The following is a 24,125-nucleotide window of genomic DNA, read 5'->3' as shown; positions in this document are numbered from 1 at the left end:
AGATTTTGTTTCAATGTTACATTTATTTACCTAAAAGACAGCTGGGGTAGAGTGCTTGCTTGTGAGACTGTGGACTCAATCCTCAACACCACCAAAACAAACACAAAAGCACACAATATTTACCTAACTGGTTCATACGGTTGGTCACATATGAAGAATCCTCTTCTCTGCAGTTGTATAATATCACCTTTTTTCAAATCCTTAAGGCAGGGATCCCCTAGCATTAGTTCCTCATGCTGCGAAGATGATAAAGAACCAAATGTAACTTTTCAAAGTGGAGCACTGCGGTAACTGTAAACTGCAGCAGTATTCCAACAGCTGGAATATGTATTCCAACAGCTGGAATATGCACATTTGGAACAGAACTGTTCAGCCTTTGCTTTGAAAGCATAAGAACCTGAGTTGGATCCATACAACACGTATAAAAATGCTGGTGTGTGAATGTATACTTAAGTATTTTGGGTTTTTTTTGTTTGTTTGTTTGTTTTGGGTCCCCGTCGGGGAATCGAACCCCAGTCTCCCGCGTGACAGGCGGGGATACTCACCACTATACAAACGAGGATACTTAAGTATTTTGATTGTTTGGTTTTTGTTTTATTTTGTGACATCTCACCATGAAACCACATTTAACCTGGAGCTAGCAATCTTCCTGACTCAGCCCCGGAATGCTAGGATTACAGACAAGCACATTCATCTCATTTTTAAAAAGTAACATAGAAGAACTGAGCAGTTCTAGGAAACCTTGTACATAATTTGACTGGCAGTCCTGTGAAAAGAAGCTTCGACCATAACTATGAAATGCAGCCGAAGAGTATAGAGACACTCAAAGGCTCTGTAAGCAGGAGCCACAGGTTTAGAGTATAGCGACACTCAAAGGCTCTGTAAGCAGGAGCCACAGGTTTAGAGTATAGAGACACTCAAAGGCTCTGTAAGCAGGAGCCACAGGTTTAGAGTATAGAGACACTCAAAGGCTCTGTAAGCAGGAGCCACAGGTTTAGAGTATAGAGACACTCAAAGGCTCTGTAAGCAGGATCCACAGGTTTAAGAGTATAGAGACACTCAAAGGCTCTGTAAGCAGGAGCCACAGGTTTAGAGTATAGAGACACTCAAAGGCTCTGTAAGCAGGATCCACAGGTTTAAGAGTATAGAGACACTCAAAGGCTCTGTAAGCAGGAGCCACAGGTTTAGAGTATAGAGACACTCAAAGGCTCTGTAAGCAGGAGCCACAGGTTTAGAGTATAGAGACACTCAAAGGCTCTGTAAGCAGGATCCACAGGTTTAAGAGTATAGAGACACTCAAAGGCTCTGTAAGCAGGAGCCACAGGTTTAGAGTATAGAGACACTCAAAGGCTCTGTAAGCAGGAGCCACAGGTTTAGAGTATAGAGACACTCAAAGGCTCTGTAAGCAGGAGCCACAGGTTTAGAGTATAGAGACACTCAAAGGCTCTGTAAGCAGGATCCACAGGTTTAAGAGTATAGAGACACTCAAAGGCTCTGTAAGCAGGAGCCACAGGTTTAGAGTATAGAGACACTCAAAGGCTCTGTAAGCAGGATCCACAGGTTTAAGAGTATAGAGACACTCAAAGGCTCTGTAAGCAGGAGCCACAGGTTTAGAGTATAGAGACACTCAAAGGCTCTGTAAGCAGGAGCCACAGGTTTAGAGTATAGAGACACTCAAAGGCTCTGTAAGCAGGATCCACAGGTTTAAGAGTATAGAGACACTCAAAGGCTCTGTAAGCAGGAGCCACAGGTTTAGAGTATAGAGACACTCAAAGGCTCTGTAAGCAGGATCCACAGGTTTAATCCACCGCTTTACTGCATCTTCAAGCAAATTACTGAACTGGGGGACAGTATTTCACCTGTCATTTAAGAATGGGACCATTACTCTTTAGTTTGTTTCTACTTATTTTGTGTCAGTGTGGAGCTGAACCAAAGCCTTGTGCACGCTAGGCGAATGCTCTGCCACTGAGCTACACATTTGCTTTTGGAGACAATATGACTATGTAGCCCAGGCTGCCCATCAACTCATGATCTTCCTGCCTCAAACCCCTAAATGCTGGGATTACTGGCATGAGCCATCAGGCCCAGGTACATCTTTATATTGAAATAAAATTCTACAAGCCCTTCGATTTAGGCTAAGAAACTAAAACATTGAAAATGAGCTTTCCAAATGCTAGAGTTTGTGTAAGAAAGGATGAGGTCTGGTGTCTTCGGGTACCTTGCTGTCCTTGTTGACATACTGCTTGAAGTCCTCGTCCTTCCCTAGCACTGGCTTTGTAATCAAATGCTCGTAAGTGACACAGACTGCTGGGATAGGGAGAGCGTGTGAGGTCTCAGCAAGCCAAGTGATCTTGGTTGTTTTCTTGTAGTCTTTATTTTCCAAATTCAATTTTGCATCCAGAGATGTAATTTTTCCATCTGCATTTCTACATAAAAGATCAAAAAGAATTCAAAGGAATGAAAGTAAAATGCTAGAAATGTTTTACTCTGTAGTAAATGGAAGAATTCTCCTCTTTGGAAAAACTCAAACATCTATCTTAATTTTTAATGTATGTCTGACAGACATTAGTCATATGGATGAAACAAACTACTGTCAGAAAACTACTAATGTGCTGGAGCTCAGATGTGCACACAGCTGCTGAGAATACAAACATACTTAGGAATTTAAAGTCACCAGCTCTACCAAGCACTATAAACCTGCAATGCTAAGTTAACAATTACAGGGAAGTGTATGACAATGACCACATAATTAACAAGCACAGGCAACTATATGACAATGACCACATAATTAAGATTTCAGAACTCACATAAATCTTAAACCTGGTACATTTAAATAATCTGAAAACCTGTAGAACATAATATATACTAGAAAAGTAAAGTTCATCATTAACATTGGCTAATCTACTATAAATGTTTAGCTAAAGATAAAATATATAAAGATTACATATATAAATCCTATCCAAAGGATCCTTCAGCAATTACTGAATGAGATGCTATCAAAAGGCTCTGTAACAAACAAGAAACCTACTGTGTACACACAGCAGCTCAGAACCAGCTGTAACTCTAGTTACAGATCACCTGGTGCCTTCTCCTGACTTCTGGGGGCACAAAGCACCACATGCTGCACATACATTCATGTAGACAAAATACTCAAAGACAAAAATAAAAACACCTAAATCTAAAGACCAAACTACCAGTGTCTCCATCTGGGCAAATTTACCAGTCAGCAGAACCAGTGTCAAGGACACCAGCCAGGGTCTGAATTAGATAATGTTTAATACAGAAATAAAATTGAAAGACTTTTTCCCCACACAGTTGAAAAATAAATAAAACTCTTACCTGTGTATTTTAGTAATGTTGATGTTGCCCCAGTTTATAAATGTGACCATCTCACCCTCTGAGAAAGTCTCTGCATCGGCTCCTTCTATGAAAACCTTCGGACTATACCACACAGGCTTCAAACCAACATCAGGGTTCTGAATGACCAAAAGAAAAGCAGGATTTGAGTTGAGCAACAAACTACTGAACTCTGAGTACAGCATACAAATCCTTCTCTTCCCCACTGTATCTTTACCAGAGTTCCTCCACATTACAGTTGAAAGCTTGTTTTGTTAAACTAGGAAGGGCAAGTTTTACCCGAGTTCCCAATTTTGTTCTTGAATCTAAACAGTTCACAGCTGTAACACAGGACCACTCACTATAATAGAGCTACACCAGGCAGTCTATCCCAAATGCTTCCAGCCTAAAGGAGCCACTGACTGCAGGGCTGAAAGCACAGCATTCACTCCCACCACCAGAATACGCCCTGCAATCCTGAGTCTCACTGCTGCTGCAGCAAAGGAGAAAATAATCATTCCCACAGAACGCTATCAGACAGCAGATGCAAACCTTTGGAATTTTGAGAAAGTACCATGTATATGCAGGCAGGAAAATGTCCTGCCTTACACTGTGGATCACATGAAGAAAGAGGTGAAGACTCAAAAGAACACCTCTCCTAGCTCCAATCTTCAGACATGAGTGCATGACCTGGAGTAAGCTACAGAAACCAGGCAGAGGGAAAGGATCATCTCAGGGGTAAGGGAACAAGGGAGGGTAGGAGCAGGGTACAAGCTACCTAAAAGTGAAAATGGGAAAAATGGGGGAGGGCTCTAATTGGGAGAAGGGGAGATAAATACAGAAAGAGGGAGTAAGAATGTCTGAAAGGTGCTCATACTATATAATTATCTGCCTAACAAAAAACCTAACAGTGGGAACTAGAAGCCTTTGAGTTGTTGGTCAGTGTTGTCCAAGAGACCACCAGCATTATAGGCTATTATTGGCTATTGCCCTTGACTGCCTAGCTCCCAGAGGTAAATTCCTATTGCTATAGATACCATACACTTCAGACATAGGGCCCAGTTGGAACTAACCTGAAAGGTCCCTTTCTGAGGGCAAGCTTTCAAGGCACCAGAATGTGCCATGAAAGCTTCCAACAGAGGGAAGCAACCAACAGGTCTACCTATGAACCACAGTAACAAAAGGTAAGGCACCATAGCCCCGAGGGTGCATGAGTGGCCCACGTATCTGGCAGTAACCAACAGCTCTCTACTTGGACTAAAGGTCCACTTAACAAATCATTTTGGTACTGGAAACCTAGCCAGCTACCTGGAGATGGTAAAGTCATGGATCTCACAGGAGACCCTACAACTGATACTTTACTAACCCAGCATAATCTCTAAGTACATTCTAAATGTTTATCCTTATACCCACAGACAAGCTAGTTCTTTCCATTCGAGGACACTTCTCTGTGCAACAGACAGAGCTCACTACAGAAAACTACATCCAGTCAAATGCAGAGCTCAGTCCAACTGGTACATCTACTGCACAACTCAGTCACCTGAGACTCAGAGACCACTGTAGAAGAGAGAGCTGTAAGATTGTAAGAGACGGGAAAAGGGAGTTTGCTGCGAGTGTTTCTCCTAGAAACATCAGAAAAGCTACGTCCATGAAGTCTCACCAGCACTGCTATCTAAACATGAGCTGAACAAGGACGTCACAACAGACCTGCTAACGTGGAAGAGGAAGAGCTCATGCGGCCTCAACGTGGACAAAGAGCTATGGGCAACTAAGGAATAATGAGAGTGGGAGAAGTAGCTTCCCCAGAAAAGAGCACACCAATTTTACACACACACACACACACACACACACACACACACACACACACACACACACACACCCCAATTAATGAAAACGAGGCCATGCATCTGAAAGAGCATGGGGTTTATGCGAGGGTTTGGAAGGAGGAAATGATGTCATCTCAAAAACTCAAATAATAACAAAATTGCAAACCTAAGTAGTCCCTAATTCCTTTTGGGGGAAAAAAGGAGCATGATGCATGTTTGTTTGGATTTAGTCTTGTCCTAATCTCATTTTAAGCCAAAGTTTGAAAAGTAACAATTTATAGTAATAAAGTTTACTTTAGTTCATGACAAGAAAGAAAAAAAAAATGCCTTCTTCATTAAGCTTCAGGACTTTAAAAAATTGTATGTATTTTACTTCTTTATTACATTTACTTGCTGACTGACAACGATGAATGTGTGTGCACATGTGATCTAATGACTGAAAGACAAAGGTGTAATGTTGAAGGAAGAGGTACGGCCAGGCGATGGTGGTACACACATTTAATTCCAGCACTTGGGAGGCTGAGGCAGGCGGATCTCTGCGAGTTCTAGACAGGCTCCAAAGCTACAGAGAAACCCTGTCTCGGAAGACAAACAAACAAACAAAGAGGTACCATAGCTTCTATCCACACAGGTAAGAATGTGAACTCTAACACCTCCTTTCAGAATGCCTCTAAGAAGGAAAAAGAAAGGCCTCCTCACACGTTACTAAGCTGTCTTTCCATAAGAGAAAGTAAATGCTGACTGAACTGTCCTATGCTGGGCATGGCTCGTGAAACAAATTACTTCAGCGGGAAATTCACACAAAGCTTTGTTCTAGCTGCTATCAAAACTTGATAAATAGCATGAGACAAAATATCACAGAACCAGAAGAGAACACAGTGCAGGGCGACCTTGGGGTGTCTGGCTACTTCCTTCATCTCCTCCTGCGCGTCTGGGACGTGCACTGGAACGACTTCCTTCTTCAGCAATGCAACATACCGCGGAGCCACCGGGTCAATAACCTGCAACAAACATCCCCATGTACATACTGAAATACATAGTAACACATCATAAATAAAAAGAGTAACAGCACAGGAATACTAACTGGTTTTATTTGTTACTGCATTTACTAATTTTTATCCGTTAATTCTTTCATATTTAGTTTATTTTATCTATTACTTCTATTTACTGTCACTCAAGTAAAGTTTAAAAAGAGAAATGAAAAAAACTAATTACAAACCAAGAGACACAGAAGATTTAAGATTTTCTTCCCCCAAATTACTACTGGCAGGTAAAAAGAAAACAAGTCGGAAATATTTTGAAAATAATCTTTAAGTCTAGCAGTTTTAGAAATGAGGAGAATCCTGTGATGATTTATAAATTCAGATCTAAAGGTAATCTGATATTCAGTCTTGCATTGCTGGAGAGACATCCACTCGAAGAGACAGAGGCATTAAGAGTTTCAGGTATCGCTTCTATAACCGGCTAAGCACCATCTAAAGCAGAATAGCATTAGGTCACTATAATAAGGCAACCCTGTAGTTTAAAGAACAGACAAGGTGATCCTATTGAGCTACATGCCACACACAAGGTGGGGCTCTATACTGCAAAGTAAGAAATCTAAAAGACATCTGGTCTCAAGTTTTGGAAAGGGACACACACAGAGAAACCACTACATGCCCAAATCTAACACATACTTGGCACAGACAGGCACTCAGTAAGTGTCTGCAGATGAACCGAACGAATGGTCTTCTAACTGTGCTACCACCCATTCTAGCCCCTCTTCTGGAGCCAGGGAACAGTACCCACGGATCCCTACAACGCAAGCGCTGAGATACTGAGCACAAAGGCACATGCAGAGCTGGGCTTGGTTTCTCACACTGAGGTCCTTGTAGTAGGGAGGCCGCCGAGTTAAGGGGAAGACCCTTCCTTTAATAAATACATGGGTAGACAGACAAATGGATTAACAAATGCAGTCAGACAGTATTTCAAACTCTGAGAAGCTTAATTCCATTCACTGCTGCTAACTTCCTCACCTTGCAAAACTGTCAAAAGTGAACATGGTGGCATATGCCTTTAATTCCAGCATTCAGCAGGCAGAAAAAGGAGGATGTCTATGAGTTCAAGACCATCCTGGTCAACACAAGTTCCAGGACACCCAAAGCTATGTTGACAATCTCAAAAATCCAAAAATGAGGGAGGTGGGAACGGACAGGTTCCATAGCTGGCTAGTCACCTAAGGAGTTGCCTGCAAAGAATTTTAGGCTGCCTAGAAAAGTATAACTCCGATGGTCTAGACAAAGTCTGGAGATTTGTTTTTAAAAATCATTCTACAAAATTTTTCAAGCAAGTATGGAGAACCATGAATTATTTAAAAATTGGGAATGATAGCCAGAAATGATAGGGCACAACCAGCCTGGGCAACCTAAAGAGGCTTCATCTTAAAAAACAGAGGGGGAGAGAGAGAGAGAGAGAGAGAGAGAGAGAGAGAGAGAGAGAGAGAGAGAGAGAGAGAGAGAGAGAGAGAAATGATATTTAAGTCCCTTTCAGCTCTAAAATTGCATATTTCTTAAGACTCTGGTCCAGTGGTTTTCAAATGACTCCAAAGAATCTAAGGATTTCCACAGGAGGCCTGAAAGAACCCCAGAAGAGCATCACAGGGCGAATCTGAAATGTCCCGGGTTTATGCTGAAGCACTGCTCAGCGGCACTGCTACGATGGCTGTAGAACATTTAAGTGAGGAGTCTGGCTGTAGCACACAGGTCACTAGAGAAGGTTATAGCCACAACCTCCCAAAAGAGTACCACCACCTGGGAACGGCCTGTGAAGGGCATCACACAACACAAGAACAGAGGAGGAAAGGAGTGGACGATGATGGTGGAAAGCCCTTTCCAGACTTTCTCTATTAGCTCTAGAGCCTGACAGCCAGGACCTTCACACTTAAGAGGTGACAAAAAAAAGAAGTCCTCTGGGAAAACTGCCAGTTAAAAGGGAGGTCTGAAGTTACTACAGGGGGGGAAGATGGGTCAATGCTTAAGAGCTACTCTTCCAGAAGACCTGGGTTCTATCTCTAGCACACTCAGGGCAGCTCACAACTGGCTGTAAATTCAGATCCAGAGAATCCGGTGCCTTTGTGGCAATAAGCACACATGTAGAGCAAGACATGTATGTGGACCAAACATCCTTACTCCATAAAATAAAATTAAAATCTTAAATTTAAAAATTAAGCCAGGCGGTGATGGTGTCCACCTTTAATCCCAACATGCGAGAGGCATAGGCAGGCGGATCTCTGTGAGTTCAAGACCAGTTCCAGAACAGGCTTCCAAAGAAATCCTGTCTCAAAACAAAACAAAAATTTTAAAACAAATTATTGAAAGATTTTCATTTTTAAAGTCACTACATTGAGTTCTTCTCACCAGCCCAGCCAGTACATCCTGCAGGAAAGTTAAGCTTCTGCTCTTCAACTTCTCATCATTTCTGTTACACCCTTATTAAAGCCAAAGATGACGAGACACTACCACTAATGCTAAAACCATGAACCGTGAATACAAAGCTATTTTTAAAGGTCTCTGAAATATGACAATACAAATGAGAAATTCAACAGGTAGAGTCATAAATCAAGAGGGGAAATAAAACTGGAGGCCCAATGTCTGCACATGTCCAGAGAGAAGAGGCTGGCTGAGGCTTGGTGGCCGAGCACCAGAACTGTGCGCAGACATGGGAAGACAGGGGACGAGCACAGGAAAGAGGGAAGAAAAAAGGAAAAGAATTTACACATGTTGCAATTCAACATCTGAGAGGCAGGAAATCACTCTAAGTTTGAGGCCAGGCAGACTACACATTAGGACTATCTCAAAAGACAAAGGGAAGTGTGTTAAAAAACAAACAAACAAAAAAAAACCCCTCAGAACCAAAGGAATGAGTCAGTTTCTAGGCTAGAACTCACATGTTGTTTCAATGGATATGATGAAAACAGACCCATACACTAAAATTTCCAGGTAAAAGAACAGGTCCTAGCCAGGCATGGTAGCCACAGACTGAGGCAGGAAGATCCTGGGCTACAGATTAAGACCCTGTCTCAGAAATAAAGCCATCACATATACCAGGTCACAAGCCTGGCACAGAGGTAAGCACCCACAGACCCTGTCGTTACTTAGGAGGCTGAAGTAGGATGACTACTTTGCATCTGCAAGATCGAGATTGGTCCAAGCAGCACAGTGAGCTTTCCTCTCTAAAAGATCCCTTTTAAAATGTCTCAGTAGGTCTCTTTATTCCATCCAGAGTGCAGAACAAAAGGACGGTTAGAGGAAGTGACAGCTAGCAGGGTAACGCATGCATGCCTGCAGTCCCAGCTCCTAGGGAGACTGAGCTAGGAGGACCACTTAAAGAGACCAGCTGGGCAACACAGAGACCCAATACAAACAAAACTGTCCAGGAAACAGGTGATCCATCACAGCAAGAACAAAAAGAAAATCCCAGGGTGATGTGAGAGACTGGGAGTGCATCTCTGCCCCCAAAGTAAGAGAGCTCCAGCACACGCCGCCGCCAGAGCAGCACAAAAGATTCTGGCAAAGACATCTAAGAGTAAGTTAAAGAACATACGAAGTGCCTGAACAGCTCGAAGGACCATGACAACCTCACGGATTCCAAGAACCAGGAGTCAGGAAATGAGGGAGGGGGAGCAGGTAAAATAAAACAAGTGATAGAAGAAAATCAAATTGTTATGAGCAAAGACCAAAATGTCATTTCCCATCACAGAAAGACAACTGAAGAAAACCCAACTAGCATCCCCCGTATGGACAACCAACACCCCAAGAGTCAACTGAAAACTCAACAGATTCTCCATAGGGAGGGAAGTGGAAGGGAAGAGCCCACCGAATCTTGTGACCCAGAGAAATACATTTCATATATTTGAAATAAATACATACATAAAGCTTGATTAAAACTTAGACTTAAAAAGGCTGAGTTTAAAAAGGCACACAAATATTAACTTGCTTGTAAATTCTACTTGTGTTTGTTATTAGTAACTGCAGCAACAGAAAGAACCAATTAATGATTCCTTAATATATAAAAAATTCACTAAAAGTAAAAAAACTAAATAAATTCAAGACACATGCGAGACAAGCAACTACTTGATGCAAGACATCAGCACAGCCAGGCAGCAACGTCCAAGAAGGATTTACAGAACACAATCACAGAAACCGCAGTGCAGAATGTGCATTCAAATGATTCGCCTTATTATAGTGCCCAAGCATCTGCTTCCAATTAGGGATTGACAATGTCAATATGCATGGTTCCTGGTTTGATTTCCAATTAAGAAAGCTTTGGGTTGTTTTTTTTTTTCTCCCAAGCTGAAAGCACAGCAATTGTAGTTAGCGAACCTTCATTACAACTCAATACAATAGGCAATTTTAACTCTTATGTCCTCTCAGCACACAAAGGAACAGCAGAATGGATTTAGCCAAGTCTCCCTTTGCCACAAAGAACAGAGGACACATTTGGCAAACTAGGGATGATGCACTGTCAACAGGTCTGTTGAGCAAGTCGCTACAGAAATGTGATTGTGCTTCAAAGCTGTATAGTTCCTCGGGCTATAACATGTACTATGTTCACTACAGCTATGTTTAAGGCAATACAAGGATGAAGTGATACCTTCTTACAGAGAGCTCGCAGCTTGAAAGCAGAAAAATGAAATGCAGAGTGTTCGTAAAAGGTTTAAGGAAAAACTATTACCATTTCCCATAAATCCGAGTTTGTTGCTTCAATAATTGTTCCTTGCTGGGGTGATTAGTAGGCTTAGTGCCTTTATCCACTTAGAGAAGGAAAACATTCCATTTTCCTGAAAGACTGCACAATGATACACTGTTCAGAGGGCCTGATCTCTGCTATAAGCACACCAGTGAGTTCTGAGTGTCTATTACTCAAGAGCGAGGCAGAGGAAGGGCAGTAGGTACCTTTTTGTTAAATGCCCAGATTTTGTCCCATTCCATGTTCACAACAGACCTCGAGGAGCCCTAGAAAAGCAATAAAAACAGTTTGAGGATAAGAAATACCTAGTAGAGGGCGGACACAATGACTCATTGGGTAAAGGTGTGTGTCACCATTCTAACAACCTAAGTTTAGTCCCTGGGACTAACATAGTGGAAGGAGAGAATGATGTCCTAAAAGGTGTCCTCTGACCTCCATGTTTATGCACACATACTAAATATAAACTAAAAATTATCAAATAATCAGAAGATTTGCTTCAAGTCAAGCATGCTTAGAATAACAAACAAACAAAAGTTGCAAATTTACTCTACTGAAATTGAAACCTTAGTGTGTAGCCTTAACAGTAGGTTATTGTTGGAAGTCATCCTGTAGGCTGGCCAGAGTTGACACTTGACTCCCACTGCATGGAAATAACTTTTGTCCCAATTTTTTACTATAAAACATTAACTCATTCCCCTTAGGCAAAGTCTACTCTTAGGTAGGCATTGTGGAATGTGCCTGTAAGCCTAGCACTGGGAGAGAAAAAGACCTCTATAGACTTAAGGCCAACCCGATCTACAGAGCAATTCCCAAGCCACCAGGGATACACAGTAAGACTGGAGGGTGGGGAAGGGAACCCATCCTGGATGGCGTAGGATTACTTCTGTAAACCCAACACTTAAGAAACTAAGGCAGGAAGGTCACCAGAAGTTCAAGGTCATCACGAGCTACAGAATAAATCTCACAGTGAACGCGGTGACACAAACATGAATAGGAAGAACAGAGGTAACAACGAAAAGGGATATTAATAAGAATTGCTTGGAAAGCCAGAGAAGCTGGGAAAGAAACAATAACTTGCCTGAGCAGCGATGAATTGCTTCAGCCCCTCGACTGTCATCCCTCTTCTCAGAACCCCGCGCACTGTAGGAAACCGAGGGTCATCCCTGGAAACAGCACACTGTTAAGCAGATGTCTACATTTCTTGACTACAGAGAGAAGATTCCTAAGGAATACTAAATTATATTCAGAAGAACACCCAGTTGAGAGAAAAATCTCACAGTCACACTTCTGAGTTGAAGATGTAGAGGGTGATGACCATCTCTATGAAAGACCAGAGTTACAACCACTCTGATTAATGCTAAGATCCACACCCAGAGGACGTGCCAAGCGCACTTCTCATTTTCCTATGCCATGGTCACTGCAGACGACACATGCTACGGCATCTAAATCAAGGGAGAGGGAGAACCTAAGGCAGTGGCTGAATCAGAGATGAATTAGGACTCTTACAGGCTCACAGGTCTATCCACTACTACTTCCCAGTCAAACCTGACACCTACAAGTAGTTAAAAAAACTTCTGCTACAGCAAAGCCTGACTGCTCTGTCAACTCCAAGCAATATTAGACATACCATCCGTCCACTAGTCCTTCATTGACAAACCACGTGAGTTTTCTTTTAGACAGCACTGTGTTGTTGAGGTTTAAGCGACTGTATTCCCAGATGTATGGCTTCCTTATGCCTAAAGCTTCAATAATCCAATAGAATTGCTCATCTCTGTCATGGTATTCTGTTGTCCTCAAGGCATGAGTAACACCTTCAATGCTGTCCACTATAGGGCAGGCAAAGTCATATGTTGGATAAACACTAAGAGAAAAAAAGAGAATGTTTTTCTGAATAAACAGACTATTTTATCTTCCTCATCTTAAACATTAGCAGCGTGCTCATTTAAAATACAATTCCTTACATACTAAAGAGCCGTTTTTGTTTTGCTGGACATGGTGGTTCACACTTGTATTACCAACCTTTGGGAGGATGGCAGCAGAAAGATCATTACAGACTCCAGGCCAACCTGAGCTGTATAAAACACACTATTTAAACACACACACACACCAACCAAGAAAAAAACAAAAAGATAACAATGTTTTGATGTATCTGAGAATTATGAGGTAGAAAATAAACATTTTTAACTGTTATTTTTATTTTGTCTTTTCAGGATTTTGCCCGCATATGTATGTGCAATACCGGCTAAGGCCAGAAGGGAGCAGTGGATAACCTGGAACTGGAGTGAGCTGTCATAGGCTGCTGGGAATCCAAGTCCTTTAGAAGAACTTCCAAGCTCTTGACCAGTGAACCACCTCTCCAGCCCCACTGGTTTTACTTTTTGAGACAATTCTCACTATATATATATGCCTGGCTGGCCTAGGACTCACTATATAGTCCTGGCTAGCCTTGAGTTAATGGCAATCCTCTACCTCCCAAGCACTGGAATAAGTCAGCAAATTTGCAATTTAATACATAGTTCAGTATTAGTTTCACAAATTCTACAGTACTTCTATAATAGCAAATATATACTGTTCAGGCTCAGTCTGGACTACAAAATGTGACAGATACTGCTTCAAAGGAAGAAGGAATGAGCTTTGGTAGGAAGGAAGGAATGAGGGCAAACAGGCAGACAACAAAAAATTCCATTTAAGATGGAACTTATTTTTCACCCTGTGCTGGGGACTGGACCCAGGATCTTCTGAATGTGAGGTAAGCAATGTAAGCACTGAGCTTCTACCCGGCTAGATTCCAGAAGGACAGCATTCCCTACACCAGCTGGAAGAGAGCACTTGTCTAGCACATGTAAGGACCTAGGTTTATGGCAGCACCATCAAGGGGGGGGGGGGGCACTTTAAAAGGGGATTTCCGCTTAAAATGAAGTATGCAATGCATATACAGTGTCAACTTAAATTATTAAAAGATATTATTACATTATGCCTTCAAATTTTTAAGATTCAACTCAAGGGGCTGGAGAGATGGCTCAGTGGCTGTTCTCCCAGAGTACCTGGGTTCAATTTCCAGCACCCACAGGGCAGCTCACAACTGTCTGTAACTTCAAAATACCAATGCATACAAAACAAAACAAAGATTCAACTCAAGATGTAATTATACCAAGCAAGGTAATGCAAATTTGTAATCACAATACCTGAGAAGGCAGGAAGATCACGAGTTCAAGGTCAGGCTAAACTACACAATGAATCCTCAAGCACTACCCACCCCACCCCACCCACCCCATCCCACCCCAAAAACAACAACCCAAACTAAAAATTAACCAGCTGTCAGTCACATCTGTCAATCTGCACAAGGTACAGTGGTTTCATATGCAGTGGCTTTCTTCAGAGTCCAAGAAAACAAAAGCAAAAGGGCTCGTGATTATAATCCCAACACTCTGGGCTGAGGCAGGAGGATCACTGTGAGTTCAAGGCCATCTCATGTCAAAAAAATAAGACACTTTCTCACCGAGTGGTGGTGGCACATACCTTTAATCCGGGGCCTCTGTTGGCAATAGGCACACATGTAGAGTACAGACATGTATGTGGACCAAACATCCTTACTCCATAAAATAAAATAAAAATTAAAATCTTAAATTTAAAAACTAAGCCAGGTGGTGATGGTACACACCTTTAACGCAGCATGCGAGAGGCATAGGCAGGTGGACCCCTGTGAGTTCAAGGCCAGCCTGGTCTACAAGAGCTAGTTCCAGGACAGGCTCCAAAGCTACAGAGAAACCTTGTCTTGAAAAAGAGACATTTTCTCAAAAACAAAAACAAAAAACAAATTAAATAAACCCCCAACCAAGAAATAAGCAAATGGGGCTGGAGAGATGGCTCAGAGGTTAAGGGCACTGATTGCTCTTCCTGAGGTCCTGAGTTCAATTCCCAGCAACCACATGGTGGCTCACAACCATCTGTAATGAGATCTGGTGCCCTCTTCTGGCAAGTAGGCATACATGCAGACAGAACACTGTATATATAATAAATAAAAATCTTTAAAAAAAAAAAAAAAAGAAAAGAAATAAGCAAATGAACTGAACAGTTTTATACAACAAGCCAATAAGTATTTTTGAAAGTGTTCAATATCCCTACCACAGAGGAAATAAAATTAAGACTACTTTTGGTACCACGTTGTCCAAGTCAGAATGACTACTAACATGAAATCTGACCACAAATGTTGGAGAGAGAAAGGAACCATACTCACTGCTGGTGGAGTACAAGTTTATACAGCCACTGTGGAAATTAGCTTAGAGATTTCTCAAAAAGTTAAAAATGGGGGGAGGAAGGGAGAGTAACGGAGAAAAATATATGGCTAAAAAAAAGTTAAAAATAGTAGTACCATATGACCCAGTTATTTCACTCCCAGGCACATACTTCCTTACATGTGTATGTATACCCCCATGCTACTTAGTCACTATAGCAAATAATTGGAATTAACATAGTTGTCCATCAACTCCATCAGCAGATGATTGGATAATACAAATTTAGTGTATATATAAAAAATAAAATATTAGTGCTAAAGAAAAAATATAATAAAAAATTGCAGGAAAATAAATTGACTTAGAATGTATAATGTGGAACAATGGTCTTTTATCCTGTCACTTGTATTATTTTAAATAAAATGCTGACTGGCCAGTAGCCAGGTAGGAGTATAGGTGGGGCGACCAGGCAGGAAGTAGAGATAGGGCAATGAGAATTCTGGGAAGGGGGAAGCGCAGTGTACAATTGTGGTCCAGACACAGAGCAAGCAAGATGTGACTGCCTTGCCAAAAAAGGTACCGAGCCACACGGCTAACACAGACAAGAATAATAGGCTAATATAAGTTATAAGAGTTAATAAGAAGCCTGAGCTACTAGGCCGATCAGTTTATAACTAATGTAGACCTCTGTGTGATTTCTTTTTTTTTAATTAATTTATTTATTTATTATGTATGCAATATTCTGTCAGTGTTTATGCCTGCAGGCCAGAAGAGGGCACCAGACCCCATTACAGATGGTTGTGAGCCACCATGTGGTTGCTGGGAATTGAACTCAGGACCTTTGGTAGAGCAGGCAATGCTCTTAACCTCTGAGCCATCTCTCCAGCACCCCTCTGTGTGATTTCTTTGGGACTGAAAGACTGTGGGAACCGGGCAGGAGAAAAACCTCAGACAACAAAGGGTGGGGTGGGTCACACAATGTCAGAAAGAAAAACTACATATTATCTCTCACATGAAGAACCTAACCAATAATTAATATATATATATATATATAATTTACATATATACATGTATATGTAAACAAATATACACATGGGTACATGTGGAAAATAGAACAAGAATGAGTATCTAATAGGGGTCGAGGAAGGACTGAATGCAGGTAATGGACACAAATTATAAAAAAGGATATAAAGGTAATTGTTTTCCTAGTTCTAACCCTATCATGGATCTTTCATTTTTGGTGGTGCATAGATACATACATAAAGACATATTTAGTAGTGAAAGTGTAAAACACAATGTGAAGCTTCACGACTTCAGGATGGCTATTCTACCACAGAGGAGCATTAACTTGTACAGAATTTGGGTCTGGTACAGTTTTTATAATAAAGTTAATTAAAAGGAAAGAACATATATTCTGCAACTTATTTTACAGAATAAAGACACACTTTAAAGGGTGTCCTATTTAAAGAAAAAGACTTAAAATTACAGATGTTAGCTAGTGGCAGGCCACTCGCTTAACAAGCATGAGCCCGGAACCAGAAACTTTAAAAAAAAAAAATACGATAATTTGTGAACAACCTCAAGAAAAAAAAACAATTAAAACTTTAAAACACATGCTTTTTTCTTGGTTTGTTCATATTTCTGTAAATTTTTGTTCTACTATTACTGTGTCAATTTATGCTCAGAAAAAAATTACAAGAGATAAACATCATTATCTAAAGATATACTTACACACTTAAGTCAGACAGGAAAAACTGCAAAGTGTCAAGAATTTTTAGACAGGGGGAGCTGGAGAGATGGCTCAGAGGTTAAGAGCACTAGCTGCTCCTCCAGAGGTCCTGAGTTCAATTCCCAGCAACCACATGGTGGCTCCCAACCATCTATAATGAGATCTGGTGCCTCTTCTAGTGTATATATGTTAACAGAACATTGTATGCATAATAAATAAATCCTTAAAAAAGGGGGGGGGGGGCTGGAGAAATGGCTCAGAGGTTAAGAGCATTGCCTGCTCTTTCAAAGGTCCTGAGTTCAATTCCCAGCAACCACATGGTGGCTTACAACCATCTGTAATGGGGTCTGGTGCCCTCTTCCGGCCTGCAGGCATACACACAGACAGAATATTGTATACATAACAAATAAATAAATATTTAAAAAAAAAAGAATTTTTAGACAGAAATGCCCATGTCATGTGTCTGTGTCCCGTCCTGTCTGTGTCCCCCCACTCCTCGCCAAGAGACAGGGTTTCTCAGTAGCTAAGGAGCCAGTCCTGAAACTAGCTTTGTAGACGAGGCTGGCCTTGAACTCACAAAGATCTGTCTGCCTCTGCCTCCCAAGTGCTGGGTTTAAAGGCATATGCCACCATCGCCTGGTGACAGAAATGTTAAGATAGCTGAGGAAGTCATCCCTGACAAGCTGCATTGCACACCTTCAGAAAAGGCCACTCAGACAACCCACATATGAAGAACAAAAGCACTGGCTCCCTGACTGATCTGCATCCCCTCCTTCCATGTTCACGCAGGAGCAAAGGGTTGCACTTACTTGTATTTATTCCCAGTTCTTGGGTGGGGCTGGATTTTGCAGCGGTAAAGGGTTGGGTCCCTCATACACCCATTGTTACTACTCATGTCAATTTTTGCTCGTAGGCAACAGGACTGACCAAATTGGCTTCCTTTTTTCATTTCTTCCCACATCTGTAGATTCTTCTCAACAGCTGTAATATAACAGGTATATTCTTATTTATCTGACTGATCTAAGTGTTCGTTTTGTGTTGCAGACACATTCCATTGGTTTAAAAACACTGTAGCATTGATAGCTGAGTGCGGTAGAATATGGTGGTGGTAGTCCCCAGCACTCAGGAGGCTGAGGTAGGATGAGACTAAGTAGGGTACTCAGCAAAACTCTATCTCAGAAACAAACAAACCTCAATACCTGTAGGAAACAGACTCTATGAATGCTGCAGAAAAGGTAAGGACAACACATTTTACTGACACAGCATAGGAAGAAGTCCTTTTCCTCTTCTGCTGCGCCCCATTTCCCAGCAGGGCACAACGAACAGTCAGCCCTCCTCCCACCCCAGCTTTGACACTGTCTTTGAAGTAGAACCACTTCTTCCTTTGCTGCATCGCTGCCAGGGGTCCTCCAAAGTCCCTTAGGCACCCAGTATGGCATGGGAAACGCTTGGCTCCAAGAAAATGAAAGATCACAGAAACAGATAATGGTACAAGTCATAAAGGGATTTAGCTTCAAAAAGGACTCTCTATATACTAGGTGGCTCCAGCTCTACCTGTCTCAAAATAACAAAAGCTTATTCCATCAGGATAAGAGAAAACTACTAAACAGTACCTTCCCATGGAAACTTTTGAAGCTATAACATATGTTTCAGTTACACTCCGAATAAATACAAATAATTCTCAAAATTTAGTTAACTCCCTTTGAAACTGCAGTTTAAAAAAAAAAAAAGGTTTACTGTAACAATTTAATTTTACTATGCTTCCCAAATGAGCACTTTAGACTTAAATACAGTGTGGAAGTTCTGACAACAAACTTCACTGAATAAAATCACCTTGATTTGTGCCAGGTGGTGGTAGTATGCACCACTTTAATCCCAATACTCAGGAGGCAGAGGCAGAGGTGCGGCAGGCAGAGGAGAGGCAGAGAGGCAGAGAAAAAGGGGAGAGGTGGAGAGGCAGAAAGGTAGAGGAGAGACAGAGAGGCAGAGGCAAGCAGATCTCTGAGTTTGAGGCCATCCTCGTCTAGAGGGAGTTTCAGGATAGCCAGAATTGTTACAGAGAAACACTGTCTTGAAAAAACAAACAAACAAAAAAGAAAACAAAAGCCGGGCGGTGGTGGCGCACGCCTTTAATCCCAGCACTCGGGAGGCAGAGGCAGGCGGATCTCTGTGAGTTCGAGACCAGCCTGGTCTACCGAGCTAGCTCCAGAACAGGCTCCAAAGCCACAGAGAAACCCTGTCTCAAAAAACCAAAAAAAAAAAAAAAAAAGAAAAAGAAAACAAAACAAAAGCTGGACTTGTAAGCTCAGGGACAAGTCACGAATAAGAAGTCAAGTAGTCTCTTAGGCAGGATACAGTGATTTATATACTCCATATAACCTGTCAGCCCAGCACAGGGAAGCCAAGGCATGGCACCAAATTAAACAACAGACTGGGATATATGGCAGCCTTTCTATTTGTTTGTGACTTTGGACTGTGGAACGCCTCCCATGGGCTCTTTGTGGGAACACCTGAGGCCTAGCTGTTGGCAGTTTTGGAAGGTTATGGAACTTCTGGTGCAAGATTAGGGTTATACCTTTGAGTGTAATAGTTCAGCATCAATTCTGATCCCACTCAATGCTTCCAATGCCATCAGCACATAAAGTAGTTACACGGTAAGATCCCAGTAACAATGACAGAGCACTGCTCTCTGATGGTACCCTCTCGAGCTTCTTGGCCCTAAGCTGCTTCTGTCAGCTGTGATCACAGCAGTGTAAATAAGTAAGGAAGCACAGACTGTAGTCAGGTGATTGTGCACCACTGTAAGTGCTAATGAACTCATGTTATTTTAACCACACACATACATCTACATGCTGTGGTGCTTGCCTCACTACCAAACATTTTAGGACTTTAGGCATTTAAATTAAAGTAACTATAAATGTTACAGAAAAATCCTCCAAATGAAATAAATGAAAAAGACTGCATACACAAGTGAGGTGTTAGGCTGGGTGGTGGTGTGCACCTTAATCCCAGCACTTGGGAGGCTGAGGCAAGTGTATCTCTGTGAGTTCAAGGCTAGCCCTGTCATCAGAGCGAGTCCCAAAAAAGACTCCAAAGCTACACAGAGAAACCCTGCCTCGAAACAAACAAAACAAACAAAAAAAGTAAGATGTTAAGAGTGAGGATACTACACATAATTCTATTGCAGATAAGGTTGTAAGAAGTTAGGCCAGGAACTAGGATCAGCAACCTCGCAGGTGCAGGCCCCAGATTAGATCCTCAAAGCAAAGAAAGGAGGACAGGAATGCAAGCAGGGCAGGAGGTCAAGACAGGAGAATCTCAAGTTTAAACCCAACCTAGGCTACACACAGCAAGGCTGCATCAGACAAACATAAAAAGGCGTAAGAATTAGAAAAAGAAATAGCCTTAAATGTGTCTTAAGGAACATCTTTCATTTTAAAAGAGAAATAAAACTCATCAATTAAAACCTGATACAAACTGTGCCTTACAGTTTTGCCTGTGTTTGGATTCTGCCCTCTGCTCACGTTCCATTTTCATCTGTTCTGCAGGAGTGTCATCCACATAAGCCTTCCCTTCTTGAATTAATTTCTCTGCATATTTCATTATAGTTTCAAAATGATCTGAAGTGTAAGTGAACTGATCTGGTTTAATATGCAGCATCGCAACATCTTCCAAGATCACCTGCAGCAAGAAACAAAGGAACCATCAGGGTGCTGTCACCTTCTTACACATTTTCACCCCATGATATTTGTTCTGGGAAATATAATAAAGGACCATCAGTCTGAAACAGCCTGAAACGACTGTGGATGATGCACAATGGAGGTCATCCTATTCAGTGCACTGGCCTCCAGATCTCCAGCTGCGAAAGCGGATCTCAAGGTGGAGCTGTTTGCTGAGAGCTGGAAGTGCTGTGGCAACTGCACCACTGGCCCTCAGTGAATATATTACAAGTCCTTCGGAATAAAGACGCTATGAGACTAGAAAACCACACCTTACAATACCTGTGCAGTTTTAATCTCAAGACTATGACAAAAAAAGGAAATGTGCTTCCAGTTAAATTGGTAATCAAAGGAAAATACAGTATTCCAGTAAACTCTACAATAACTGGAGAAAGGAAAAAATTAACTCAGGTCTTTTGGAATGGGAGCTATTATTTTTTGGCTTAGGTCTCAGGCATGAAATATAGAGATGAGAGGGAAAGGCAGCTATGAAACCAAGTTTATTTTCATACCATGAAGGTATCAGATCACGTTCCAATTTTAATCAACTTTTCTAAGAAAAAGGTCATCACTACACTTTTAATTACCTTCTCAAAATCTTCCTTTTCCTTTTCAGGATTTGTGTCATCAAATCTCATGATCAGTTTCCCTTTAAAGTTAACCTGGTAGTGCTGGTTCAGAAGAGCAGCTTTTGCATGCCCAATGTGTAAGTAACTAAAACAAAAACATTTCACAGAGAAACTCATTAACACGCTTCAACTAGATTCTTACCCTTAACCTCTTTGAGGAAATAAAAACCAAACAAAACGTCCAATACTCCCCAGTCATTTTACTTTCCACCAGCAGGAGGGGCTGTAACAGAAAACGTGACTGACAGACAATAGACTAGAACATGGATGTGTAACCATAAGATACAACTCCCATGTAAACTCTCAGAGGGCAAGGTATTACAACTGTTACAACCCTAAGAACAACCGTTCTTTCCTCCAAGCGAATGGTCATTTACAGAAAACATTCTGAAACCATTATTGATACAGCCCAGTAGTCGACCTCTCAGATTTGCTGTTGCTGGAAACAAAGCCCTCACACTAAGGAGAAGCACTTGCGACAGTCACAGTCACTGTGGTGGCTAAGTTGGAGAACATGAAAATTACTGTGACAGAGAAAAGGCTATGAGTTTTGACTACTTTCCTTGGTTTCAGCTTTCTCAGATGCCAATGAAAATATTTTAACTAAATGATCTCAAAGGTCCAATCTAGCACCAAACTCTACAAACCAGAATCTAGGAAAACTATTTGTTCCCATGGGCAGCTGACAATGAAAAAAAAAGTCCATTGCTGACAGTACCGCACAGCAATGACATCCCTACCAATGCCACGGTGAGGCACTGGCAGGCAAAGATAGGAGGATCACAGGTTCCAGGACAGCCTGGGCTGCCTAACCCTGACCTAAGAATACACATCTAGATCTTACTGTGAGAGATCCTGTCAACTAGGCAGAAAACAAGGCGTGAAGCAAGTTCAACCAGCTCTCACAGATGCTAATTAGTTTCCGTGGAAGCTACAGTAAATATAATGATAGTCACCTAGTTTGAAAGCACATTTTTGAGCTCAACTAATATACCAATATGGGAGGAGAAAATGCAAACCCTTATTTATGACACTGCACCATTTTTAAACTAAAAACAAACAAACCAAACCTTTCTGTGGTGCTAGAGATTGAGCCCATGGCTTTGCCCATGTCAGAGACACCCTCACTGTACCCCTAGACCTAAATTAAGCAGTTTTCCTTAGACATTTACTCACGCAGTACTCCAGATTGGTGATTCAACTTTTTAAATAAACCAAAGAATTGTGTGGGTGTCTTGGATGATATCAGAGAAAATAAAAAAAAAAAATTATGTATCAGCAAAAAAAAAATAGGGAATTCCCAAAATGTATAGAGTTAAGTTAGTAACATTAAAAAGCCGGGCAATGGTGGCGCACGCCTTTAATCCCAGCACTTGGGAGGCAGAGGCAGGCGGATCTCTGTGAGTTCGAGACCAGCCTGGTCTACAGAGCTAGTTCCAGGACAGGCTCCAAAGCCACAGAGAAACCCTGTCTCGAAAAAAAAAAAAAAGTTAGTAACATTAAGTAAAACTTTGTCCTATTTTTCCAACTTTTTATAAATCTAAAACTACTATAAAAATAATTTGTAGCTGGGTGGTGGTGACGCCCATCTTTTTATCTTAGCACCTAGGAGGCAGAGGCAGATGGATCTCTGTGAGTTCAAGACTAGCATGGTCTAATAAGTGAGTTCCAGGACAGCCAGGGCTACACAGAGAAATTCTGCTAGGGGGAGAAAAAGAAGGAAAGGGAGGGGATGGATGGAGGGAGGGAATGGAGGGAGGGGATGGATGGATGGAGGGAGGGAGGGCATGAGTCCTGCGAAAAAAACTGAAACACCATGAAGACGGCCCAAGTGTACCACATTCAGTAATGCTACTATAACCACTGTCAAGAAGAGGAACGTAGGACCTGAGAGTGGGCTCAGGGGGTAAAGGCACCTGCTACCAAGCCTAACAAGCGCAGTCCAATTTCTAGTCCTCCAATGATAGGAGTAAATCAACTCCTAAGCTGTCCACTGACCTCCACATGGGGCATATGTATGTCTATATATACATACACACATGACAAATAACCTAATAAATATAAGGCTTCTATTTTTTATTAACAATCAGTGATTACCTATTATTAGTTACTGCGCTAGCTTTATTTACAACACTTGAAGGTAGATCTTCTGCATATGGGGTTGACAGGAAAAAATTCTTAGAGTTTAAAGACATGTGTGACTCTGAAACCGTATATGCAGTCCCAAGAATACAAATCTCAGGAAAACAACCAGGACTCTTAAACTAGTCCTAAGATTAACCTTCCCAAGAGAAAACTGACATCAAATCAGCTCTAGAAATAGATTTACAATACATACTTGGCAGTGAGCTGCATTACATTCTGCCATACAACACACACACGGGGGCGGGGAGGATAATTTTTAGTTATGAGGGCTCTAGAAACAGATGGCAGCGACTTCAGTCTGGCACATTATCAGTACATGTTGTGAGTCAGCTTCTGAAACCATGTGTAAAATAGTAACAGTGCCTTTGCTCAGAGTGGTAGTGTTACAATAGGTGTCATGTAAGTGTGACAACACACACCTGAAAGTGCAAACACTTGGAAGGCAGAAGCAGGAAGGCTGAGAGTTCAGGACTAGCCTTGTCTACACAGTAAGCACCAACTCAGCCAGGGCACACATAGCACAACCCTCTCTCACAACACTGGAAAAGGGCTAGGAGCACAGCTCAGCTGGGAGTGCTTGCCTAGCATGCATGAAGCCCTACTCAAAATGAGTACAGCGAGCGACACAAGCCCACAAACCTCTAGAAGAAAAGGCAGGAGCGTCAGGAATTTCAGGTCACCCTAGCAACAGTTTAGTTCAAAAGCAGTCTGAGGGTAGCTTGAGATACATGAGACTTTGTCTCAAAGCAAAATAAAACTTCAGACAAACAAAAGGCAAAGAG

The 24,125-nt window shown here is 41.7% G+C and overlaps 1 protein-coding gene across 2 annotated transcripts in view; it reads right to left on the bottom strand.

Moving 5' to 3' along the window:
• The window catches only part of Eprs1 (glutamyl-prolyl-tRNA synthetase 1), a 69,763-nt gene that overhangs the window by 32,482 nt on the left and 13,156 nt on the right, over positions 1-24,125 (bottom strand). Inside the window, exons 7-17 of one of the 2 annotated variants that reach the window (XM_075989404.1) lie at positions 21,157-21,283; positions 20,339-20,531; positions 17,660-17,831; positions 12,517-12,750; positions 11,968-12,052; positions 11,096-11,155; positions 10,794-10,814; positions 6,053-6,163; positions 3,340-3,476; positions 2,219-2,426; positions 124-236 (exon numbers count right to left, since the gene is read on the bottom strand). In XM_075989404.1, coding sequence (XP_075845519.1) covers positions 124-236; positions 2,219-2,426; positions 3,340-3,476; positions 6,053-6,163; positions 10,794-10,814; positions 11,096-11,155; positions 11,968-12,052; positions 12,517-12,750; positions 17,660-17,831; positions 20,339-20,531; positions 21,157-21,283 — 1,461 coding nt within the window. The remainder of the gene's footprint in view (positions 1-123; positions 237-2,218; positions 2,427-3,339; positions 3,477-6,052; positions 6,164-10,793; positions 10,815-11,095; positions 11,156-11,967; positions 12,053-12,516; positions 12,751-17,659; positions 17,832-20,338; positions 20,532-21,156; positions 21,284-24,125) is intronic. The other variant, XM_075989405.1, reaches the window with a different exon arrangement.

Source organism: Microtus pennsylvanicus, chromosome 10 (genome assembly GCF_037038515.1).
Source record: "Microtus pennsylvanicus isolate mMicPen1 chromosome 10, mMicPen1.hap1, whole genome shotgun sequence".
In the NCBI taxonomy this organism is placed as follows: domain Eukaryota; kingdom Metazoa; phylum Chordata; class Mammalia; order Rodentia; family Cricetidae; genus Microtus; species Microtus pennsylvanicus.
The sequence above is the reverse complement of the archived record's forward strand: the minus strand, read 5'-3'. Positions and strand labels throughout refer to the sequence as shown.